At 39.3% G+C, this 10,990-nt stretch overlaps 1 protein-coding gene across 3 annotated transcripts; it reads left to right on the forward strand.

The window, feature by feature from the left end:
- Positions 1 to 567: 567 nt before the first annotated feature.
- LOC132911980 (glutamate receptor ionotropic, delta-1-like) lies at positions 568 to 10,538 on the forward strand. 3 transcript variants are annotated; one of them, XM_060969037.1, is made up of 12 exons: positions 568 to 1,114; positions 1,489 to 1,724; positions 1,795 to 1,899; positions 2,643 to 2,722; positions 2,808 to 3,113; positions 3,527 to 3,633; positions 5,171 to 5,341; positions 5,593 to 5,834; positions 6,170 to 6,384; positions 6,913 to 7,169; positions 7,233 to 7,305; positions 10,210 to 10,538. In XM_060969037.1, exons 2-12 carry the CDS (start codon positions 1,514 to 1,516, stop codon positions 10,372 to 10,374), a joined length of 1,932 nt encoding a protein of 643 aa, XP_060825020.1. In that variant the 5' UTR covers positions 568 to 1,114; positions 1,489 to 1,513; the 3' UTR covers positions 10,375 to 10,538. The 3 variants fall into 3 exon arrangements, with proteins under 3 accessions (XP_060825020.1, XP_060825021.1, XP_060825022.1); XM_060969038.1 differs by lacking the exons at positions 568 to 1,114; positions 7,233 to 7,305 and having other exon boundaries at positions 1,432 to 1,724; positions 10,210 to 10,361; XM_060969039.1 differs by lacking the exons at positions 568 to 1,114; positions 1,489 to 1,724 and having other exon boundaries at positions 1,883 to 1,899; positions 2,643 to 2,742.
- Positions 10,539 to 10,990: the final 452 nt, after the last annotated feature.

The following is a 10,990-nucleotide window of genomic DNA, read 5'->3' on the forward strand; positions in this document are numbered from 1 at the left end:
AGTGAACAGAGTCATGGACAATCTTTTTTCTCTTCTTTCTACGAGATGTATCATTCACGTGGGAATATTGTCGGCGACCGACCCCTTTGAATTTCTTTTTCATGAACGAGAATCACGAAAACCGTGGTTATGGGAAAGTCAATGTTTGCGAAGCTGGTTAAACATTTTAGGTAAATGAGAACCAACTTGAACAGAATAGAATATGCTATAAGAGTATCCAGACAGTTGCTCTTCTTCGACGTGATTAGATTATAAGTTTACAAGGAAAGAGGAAAGTGATCGTCATAACTATATATAAAACTTAACCGATATTTATTAACACCTTTATGCCAGTTTTCTTCAGTATTATCACACACGCTTCCCAAATCTGACTTTTTCGTCTTTTCTAACAGAATTTAAATGTGTAATTTTCGTAAGAAGATAGCAAGTGCTACCCGTAGTCATTAATTAATCGCCAGTTTAAATACTTAGTAGATATTATCGTATTATTATCGCAAATTTACTTCAAGTACCAGATTTGATAAAATTCACATATTATTGCCACGAATTTACCAAACACTGCAAATCTCCGGATACTGATGTACGACAGTGTACAATAAGCGACACGCAAACTTTGATCGCGCGAAGATGCTACAAAGCAGAGTATCAGAATAGGAAGAGTCACTGATTCTGACGTATCGTCAGAAACGACCGTTTCGATCCATGCCATCGCGATCGATTTCTATGTAACTTTGTTGTGCTTTAGTGGACACAACGGGCTAGGCAACTATCGCATCGGAAGAAGAGGAGGACGCAGATTAATCGAGCGTATCCGATGCGATTCGATCGACCAACTTAATTTCCTGACAAGACGTACATCGTGCTTCATTATCTTCGACGTTCCGCTCTGGTATGATCGAGCAATTCCATACATCACTATCTAGTTTCATTTAGATGGACGTAGGTACACGTTCAGACTTGGAAATCGGGAAGGTAGAATCAGTCGCGTGACAGCTGCGAACGAGTGAGTAATCGTCGTGATACTAATCGACCGTCGACGAACTTTGTCGTGTACGAGACAATTCTCTGGTGCATAGGCAAAGGAGTATAAGCCAGATTTTGGCCAACAGGATAAGTACGCTACTATTTTTCTATGTCGTTGTTTCTTGCTTATGATTCTAACAGTACAAGTCAATTTCAATTTCGCTCCTATCCGTGGGATTCCAAAGCTAAGTGTTCATTTGGTAGTAAAACTATCGCGAGTTGCTTTCGAGGATAGTTCTTATCCGTATCGCATAGTCACTGTCAACGCAGCGAGAAATACTCTCGAGACCAACTCGCAAATGAACGCAACTAAGTGATTGCCGATTTTGTCATTAGGTGAAATTGACAAAATCCGTAATCACTTAGTTGCCAACCCAATATGTTGGAAATTTAATATAACGGCGTCGCGTTGGAAAGCTTCTCTGAAAAATTAATAATTTTCACTTACACTCTTTCGGGTGCTAGAAAATTATTAACGAAGAAGGTGACGATGCTTCGGTTCAGACGGGAATTTTGTGTGACGTTGCTGCTACTGTGCGTCTCAAGAAGCACGCACCTCTCCGGGTCTTCGGCAGACACCGAACCTATTTTGATACGACCGCTCAAAGTCTACGAGAGTATGATCAAGGGCGTTCACGATCACTTTAACAACACCTGCATTATACTTTTTCACGGCACGATAAACATGATAGAAAAGAAAGGTGAGCTGGTGATGTTTCAATAAATGTAAGAACGTAACGTTGAAGATCGAACGGTGGATGATCGTTTTAGGATTGGAAGATATGTATGGACTACTGGGGCTCCAAAGGTACTTGAGCGAATCCCTGAACATCCGGACCGCAATCATGGATTTTAGCATGTTCAAGAGTCGAGTAGGTTTACTAAGAAATGTCGGATTCGATGGATTCCGTATTTAGGAATATTCTAGTATTCTGTGCTACGTATATCAGCGACGCGATGTTGCGATCAGTTTTCAACTTTTTTACTATAGCTCAGTAAAAAGATAATAAAAGGAGAAAAAATTCGGAATTAACGACTCGAACAATAATTATCTCTTAAAGATTTCTTGAATTTCTGTTATATCTGCTATCAAAACGTATATTTTCAATCATTTACCGAAAAATATTTAAAGAAAAAATAAAAAGAAAAAGGAAGACACTCGTCTTGTATCTTTTAATGAATTCAAAAACCTCAACACTGATCAGCTTTTTAGAGTCAATGTGTTCGCTCAGAGATTACCAGATTCGCAACAAGATACACAGTAAGAATAAAAACACACCCGAACCAGCTGGCAGCTGAAACGTGCAACACAACAAATATCGCAAGAAGACTAAAAAGGAAACACCCAATAGACCTCATAAAAGATATAACTTAGAAAAAACGAAGCTGGCACCCCGCTGGGGGTAGCCGCCCACGTGCTATATTTATTTTTTATTTATATTTTTTTTTTTCTTCACCAACAAGATATAACACTTTACCAAATATCCATAAGGACAAATTGTAAAATAACCAAAATAAAATAAAAAAAAAAATGTGTTCGCTCGTTCGTGAGCCTCGATATTCGCTATTTAATGCCTTGTGACATAACTCAATCGCCTATCGTGTCTCATTTCAGATAGGAAAGACTTATCATCACATCAAAAGGCCGTTGTTCGTGTTATTGAACGATTTCGAAGAGATCAGGGAGCAATTCACTTCGGTGAGTGAAAATAAAGACAGGTAAGAGGAAATAAGCAGAAAAAAGAAACAGAAGTCGTCGACGAATCCAAACGAAACGATAATAGGTTTCCAAATGGATCGCGATGGCTTATCCGACGTGGTTGCTGTTCCTGAGAGACGACACTAGATTCGACGAATTTTTGTCGAACGTCTACGTACCATTTGACTGCATTCTAATAGTGACTCAGAGAGATTCGAAGGGAACAGGTGAGATTCTCCGGGACGTGTATCAAATCAGCAAGGAGGATAATCTGATATCGATGAAGTTCGGCGAGTGGAATGCGAGAGAAGGATTCCAGGGACCTCAACTTGGATTATATCAACGTAGAAACGATCTAAATGGACGCAACATACGTGTGGTTTCCGTTCACGTGAGTTACAGCGATCGTTCGTACACAGGTTGTACGGTTGCGCATAAAAGAAAGTTTAAAACTGATACGCTATGGATTTCAGTAACTATCGTGTTAAAAGCTTATCGTATTATTAATAGTCAGCTATTCTGTGGCATATACAAATTTTGTATATATACAATCATGTATTATACATAAAAATATATACTACGTTATATTAATTTAATGCTCTTATTAAATAGAAATCCAGTTTGTAAAATTATGGTATCTTTCCATACTCACTTTATAAACTTTCTTTTGCCAGCCGTTGTACTTTATTGATTTAATTTAATCTAACACCACTACTTACTTTCTGCAAGTGTCTTAATACTTACATAAGAATAGAAATATCTGAGGAGCTATCGATCGGTATTGATGAACTGTTTCATTGGCAGGATCCTCCAGTTTCGCGGATCATTCGCGATAAAGCTGGTCAGCCTTCTAGGATCGGCGGTTTCTTCGGTGAAGTGATTCAACTGCTGCAAGAGGGAATGAATTGCACGTTAGTATAGCGTCCACAGAAACGATACCGATTACGATATACAGTGAGATTCAACTCAATTATCGTAGAAAACTTTTATGAGTATAGGGTAATTATGGGAGAGCTGCTGTTGCATATTTTGAGAAATTGATATCACGTTCGAATTTTCTAATAGAAAATTATTTTAAAGATAGATATTGTTAATAGAATATCTTATACTACTATTACTTTCATCGAAACAAATTTAAATTACAATACACATAATGTCTAGAAAATTGGAACTAAGAATCTTCTTTTTCAGGGAGAGACGTCTTCCTCCTAATGAAATGTTACGTTTCGTATAACACACATCATTAATACATTCAAAAAAGGTTTCTTAAGCGTTCACGAACCATTGTACCATGTGATCATTGATCAAGCGTTTCCATCGGATTGCTTTCGTTCATCTTTTCAAGTTCGTCTTTTCGTCCTCATCGTAAGAGCATGCTACGTCGTTTCTTCTCGTCTTTTTCTTTCTGACACCCTTTGCGTCTTCTTCTTGCTCGGCTTTCCTTTTGAGGGCACGTCGAAGTTCTCTCAGCTGCCTGGCCGTTTCCCTCCGAAAGTATTCGTCTTGATTAGCGGCCGATCTCTCTTCAAACCATTCTCTCTTCCGACCATCACCGCTTCGTCGATATCTTTCGTAAAAATATCGCCGTGGGGTCGCGGGCGTACTGCGTAACATCGTCGCGCATCTATTATACGATATTTAGTGGGCAAAATAAATTTCTGCAGATGAAATAAATTTACAAATGAATAAAAAAAATGAAAAATAAATTTCGTAGAAATATTACATAAACATTTGCAGTCTAGTAACAACGAGTAAGTAGTAAATATCAGATGTAAAGTTGCTGCTATCTCTTCTCAAGATTTTCTCGTGTTATGTTGTGAAAAATGGTTAAACCAATTTTTCTTTAATTTTACGCGCATGTAACTACGTACGGTAAGGAACTTCTTCTTGGGCTAACGGGTTCTAGACATTTCGATGCGAAGCCTCGTAGCATGCTCTCCGTGTTGGACGATTCCGTAGCCCTTCTTCTTCTTCTTCCTCTTACCCTTTCTCGTTTGTCAAACAGACAATCCATCGTGTACGAAGATCGCGATATCGATTTGTCGACAACTTCGCGAGAGAGGTGACTCTCGAAGATTTAAATTGAGCTTCGTCTGACGTTCAGAGCATGATCAAGCAAGCTACTTAAATCCAAGCAGCTTGACAACCACTTTACCGCTGTGAATCTGTAATTTACTTCGGTCGTGGCTTGAATTTTAAGTCGCTCGAATCCAAATAATTCGACTAATCTCAATGAAGTTTTAGATCCATTTGTACGCGAATGGTGTAATTTTCGAAATTGTTCGTCTCATGTTCCAAAGCGTTAATCTATGGAGACTTAATACATAAATAAAAAAGAGTATACTTCGATATAAGACTTAGTACATGTACGAATGAGAAAGAGTAGGATTTATTTGCATAAGTTTTTATGTCTCTTTCAAATGACTCGCGCGACACCGTGGGTCTCAGGTTTACCTATATGGAGGCTAACTCATGGGGTACCCGATTACCAAATGGCACGTGGACAGGTTCGATCAAAATGTTGGTAGAAGACAAGGCAGATCTAGCGGCAACTGAGCTGATGATGTCGTCTGACAGACTGGAGGCCATTAAATTTACCACTCCCGTCTACTCGACCAAGTAAGTTAAGGGTCAGCAGCTTTCTTCTATTATTGCTATTACTATCGTTTATTCACTCGACGCGACGTGGTATGCCGAGCGATGCATAAAAGTCTGCTACCTGATAGTCATTAGCAGTCATTTTTTACCTGCTCCTGCAAGCAACAGATCCAAGAAATCAATTCTGTAATTCCTCTAACAACTTACCGCATACAACGTATCGGATCAGATGTATTTCTTGCTTGCCTTCTTCTTGCCTCCTTTTCATTCAGATGCCGCGCATACATCAAAAGACCAGACACAACAGCAGTGAAATGGAACACGTACTTGGCACCATTTGCATTCAATGTTTGGAACGCAATCGGCCTGACCGTCGTGGTAGTGGCACTGACGATCACCGGGATCGATACTCTCTCGAGAAAAGTAAATTGGTTTCCGGTCGATCTCAGGCCTAATTCCAGGTCCACCTTATTCGAGGTTCTCTTCTTCGTGTTTGGTGCGTTCTGTGGACAAGGTGAGTGATAGGCCAATCGATTTTGGCAAATTTGGCGCGCCAGTTACAAGCGAAAAAATCACCCAAGGAAACCTACGAGTTAATTTTTATTAAACCAAGTTAAACTTATTTTTATTAAACTATTTACTAAATTCAAAAGTATTTGCTTCGTTCCATACGAATGTATATACGAAACCGTTGCCGCTAGAAGCTAAATTAAACGGCGCCAGCTTATACTCTTCCAACTATATTTCCGAAAATATGAACTTGCATAAAAATCGGAAGTCTAACGGTCTAGTTTAAATACTTTGGTAATGTCGAAGGACGGGGAGACTTAATTTCGAATTTGTGAACAGGCATGGAACCGTCTCCCTTGGATCCCACGCGACTGGTGCATCTGAATGTTCACTTGACGGGTGTGGTGGTGCTTGCAGCTTATTCGGCAGCGTTAATCAGCTTCTTGGCCATAAAGACGTTTGTGATGCCATTTACTACGATGGAGGGTTTGCTGAAAGATGGTACCTATCGATTTGCCGTGGTTCACGATTCGGCCGATTACAGTTTCTTCCAGGTAAGAGATCGTACTTCTTCTCCCGAAGACAGTGATTCCCGCCATCAACTACAACGCGTCCAATTATTCAATTTGAACGATCAATACTCTTTGTGATATAGATTTGTGACGATTTCCCATCCGTACTACGTATAATCTATTATAAATAAATTTTTCTACAAATTCATAATTTTATAAGTGTACCGAAAGAAATGAGATCTAAGTGGAAGACTTACTCCATCTTTCAAATATTATAATTAAAAGTTTCCCTGGGAAACTGCATATTTCATTTAACACTCTGTATGTTTTTGCACGTTAAAATTTGTTTATAAGTGCGCAAAAATCCGTAGCTTAATTACAACGAATCGGTATATTTCAATAAACGATATATCAATCGAAAGCCAAATAATTACGTGCTAGTATTCCTGTTGATAAACGTTAAAATGTATATCGTTAAAGAATATTATGATCGTTGAATTTCAACAATTTACAAAAGTACGAATACTTTACTCTGATAATATTTCGCTGGTTTTTCTCGGGTACAAATAGAACACCAGTGACACCGTGCTCACGGTCATGTTCGAGGAGCTGTTGGCCAGGGAACTAGATCTGCCGGTAAACTATTTCGACGGTTTGAATCGTGTTTGTCAGGAGAAGAAATACGCTTTCATGACACTGGATAATATGGCCACCGTGCTGCAAGGGAAAATCGAGTGCGCGGTAGAACCTTTGGATGCGATAATGCAGACTACGATAGCTATGGCAGTGCCTAGTCACAGTCCTTATCGTGGCATTATCGACACCAAGTGAGTCAAATATCATGTTGCGTCGATCATTCTTCTCTCTTATCGGTGACTTTTCCTCCGTAGCATTCTTCTGCTGCGGGATAGCGGCATCCTTCAGCGGCTGCTTAAGCTCGAATGGTCGAGCCCAGTGCGTTGGGTGAGTCATTGCGAACTATCTTAAAATATGCATACTTGCAATTAGCATATCGTGTGGAGTGAAGCGGCAGAATACACTGGAAATTAATTACATTTGACGAAGGCTCGGTTAAGGATTAAAGCGAATAAAAAAGCCACACTTGCTTCAGAAATGTTTGAATTTTAACGCATCAACGAAAAGGAACTTTGTGGCATGGGAAAGTTATTTTATTTGTTAGATACAGTGTTTGAAGGTATTCGAACATTTACCGCGGAATCTTTTAACGAGTATTATATCATATGTCTTATATATATATATATATTTTTTATTATTATTATTCGTAATCCTAGTCTCTCTGCGATTTAACCATTTAGGTACGATACGCCACTATAGTGGCTCATTATAATGACTCATTCGCTCATCGTTTGAACTAGATGATCTTTTTATTTATCCTACTTGTCAGGTATCAATTGTTGCTTTTCTTTAAAATAAATATACCATTATTAGATGCTCTCTCTAACACTTTACTGACCGATAGCCGATTAATCGGCGTCTTGTCACCTACGCTTATCGACCGATAGCCTATTAATCGGCTTTTTATCGCCGTCAATCTTTCTCATTTGAGCAGTAATTTGTTATTTAGTACCAAGATATCTTGCTCAGTTGCATTGCTTTGTAAGCCGCCACAGTTGTATACCAATTTCAAAAATTTACCGTTCGCGATGAACGAAAAGAATGGTATTGGAGAGTCTACACCGAAACAGAGCCGATGTCAGGGAGAATCTGCGCCTGAGCTACCGGTCGGACGTGCGTATGCTGTTGAACCGCTGGTAGTCAGTAAAGTGTTAAAATGCCGATCCGTATCCTTATAATTTTTTAGAATCTTCAACTTCAAGATGTCGTTTCAAAATAGAAAGCTAAGAGCAATTTGACAGACTCTATCGCGCTATGAGTGTGAAAATTGTGACGTGGGTCTATATGTCGTACCGTGCTTTAAAATATATCACACTCAATTGTATTCTTAATTGTTACAGTAAATTATTAAAATTAAAGTATATGCATCATACTTTTGAAAAAGATTATAATTTAGTTATCAAAAACTTCATTTCAATGTGCTTGCGTAGAAAACTGCATTATCCTTCACACATTGCAGTGGTTTACGCGTAATTCGCAGTCAAACTCTACCGTATTTAAGAGGTTTAGGATGACTTCCGGTCACTTACAATCAGTTATTACGTGCATTATAACTATGGCGATCGTAAGAGGAAAATTTGTAAGCAGTCAGAAAATGTACGTAGAAGTTACAAAATACTTATCGCAAATGTTCGCTCATCGTTAAGAGAAAGATTGGTATACTACATGAACGATAGCCCTGTTAAGTTCGTCCAGTCGCGGGGAGACGCGTCTCCGTTAGGCGCGTCAACGGGAGTCGTAAATTCCCATTACGATATACGAATCGACACCGCGAGCAGGGCGATCCCCTGATTTCAGTTACGATAATAGGGGTGGTTGTGTTGGAATAACTGTAGTCTACAGTTATCTAATATACATTTATTTATTACCGTTAACAACACGTGGAACGTACAGATATTATTTTGATGTCTTACCCGAGGGTTGAGGTGTTAGCGCGTTATAGTCCGAGATTCTGACTTAAATTAGTAAACGTAACTGCCCGATGAGCGAAAGAACCGTCGGAAGTATGTTGACTGTCCGCGGAGTATAAGAGCAGTGTACTTGACTGTATGCGGAGTGTAAGAACAGTGTAGTTGACTGTCTGCGTAGTATAAGAACAGTGAGTGACTCATCTCGTCCTATTTAGGAGGAAAGCTCGGTGTGGGTGTACCCTTGCTGAACCAAGGACGCGGATTCGTTGTTCAGACTTTTCGGTAGAATAGTGAGGGTAACGATCCGCGATGCCCATTGGTTTTGGCCAATATTAATAAACAATGCGAGGAGAAAGTCTCCTGCAGATATGGCTCATGGGTGTCCTTGTTTTGGGGAAAACCAGCTGTTTAGCAGGGCACATTTGCCTTACCCGTAATTAGCAAGGGTTTGCAATTAACCTAATGACTGTGCAAATGACCATCCATAAACCGAATAATATTTGTATGAATTGAAATTAAGCTGAAAAGATTCGGTTTATGGTGGTTCCTTAGGTTCCTGCAGGTCAGTTTAACGAGGGTGCCAGCTTTGTTTTTTCTAAGTTATATCTTTTATGAAGCCCTAAACATGAAATTAATGCTATAGATGTTCTCTCGTGAAATATTGTTCTCTTTAGAAATATCGTGGCTTAATAATACCTAATTGACTATTCAATTACTTTGATGATTGTTCGAATCCGCTTCGAACAAATATCTTTTAATACATTCCTCGTCAACTACATTCATCAATTTAGATCCATTTCAAATTTTGCCAATATAATCACGATGATCGTGTCTCGTTACGGTGTCAATGAAATTTCAAAATTACATTTTACTGTGTAATACATACATACATATAGGGAACCTATACGCGAGTATTTGTATGGCATGGAAAGAAAATAAGAAAAAAAATTGAACGTGTAACCGTCGTATCGGTAGATTGGTATATAAATAAAGGCGAAGGGGAGAATCGTTAAAATCAATTCAAAAATTAAATCGTCAAGTGCCGAGAAGTATCGTCAAGAACATCTGTTAAAATTAATCATAAGTTTCGTTTCAACAATATACATTTGATCAATGTAATTAATTTGCACCTATCAGTTAAACAATATCGTGAAAACATCCGTGTTCCCCTTCTCGCACTTGATTCCACATAAATAGTTTCTAACGGTATTCTACTACTTACCTAAATTACTGTGTGTTCACTTTGCCCAGGTATAAACCTTTTAGACAAGATATAAAGGATTATACTAAATCCAGTATAACGATCTTCTTGGGATTTCAGGCAAACTCTGGTTGGTCTTCGGTAGAACTGGAAGACGCAGTGCCCCTACTTCTCTTTTTGATTTCGTCTTACCTAGTCACTTGTTTGGTGTTATTAGTCGAACGAATACTGTCTCGCAGTCGAGTGCAACGATCTCGCAGCGATCAACAGTTTACAGGAAATTAGTCAGGCGGATATTTATCGGACCGTGCGCGAATCGTCCTTTCGTGTCGACGCGTTATCAAATTAGTACGCAAATATAAACAAAGCTACAGTTGTGCGCGTTTTGCCGTAACGGTTGGATAAGATCGAAGAGAGAACAGTTTCTGAGAAGAAATTCTGAGAAGAAATATTTTGCAGAAAATCGGCACAGATGGATCACGTGGGACAAAACGCGCGCTTCTTAAAAACGAAGATCCCGTTTAGGGAAACTTTGCCATCGAGTGAAAAGGAAAACGTGGTAACCGGTATAAAAAAACCATCGATCTCGCGCGGTACGCGCCTCACTTTAAGCTCGAACGAAGAACGAAGAAAGGGAACAGCTTTGAAAAACGAAGATAGACGCGTGAGCCGCGAGCTTGAACGAAACGCGCGTACGAAGAAGACACCGTTTCGTGTACATTTCGATGAGAAAAATATCGCTTCGAAGTCGAGTGTCGTTTCGAAGTCGAGTGTCGTTTCGAAGTCGAGTGTCGTTTCGAAGTCGAGTGTCGTTTCGAAGTCGAGTGTCGTTTCGAAGTCGAGTGTCGTTTCGAAGTCGAGTGTCGTTTCGAAGTCGAGTGTCGTTTCGAAGTTGAGTGTC

This window comes from Bombus pascuorum, chromosome 11 (genome assembly GCF_905332965.1).
Source record: "Bombus pascuorum chromosome 11, iyBomPasc1.1, whole genome shotgun sequence".
Lineage (NCBI taxonomy): Eukaryota > Metazoa > Arthropoda > Insecta > Hymenoptera > Apidae > Bombus > Bombus pascuorum.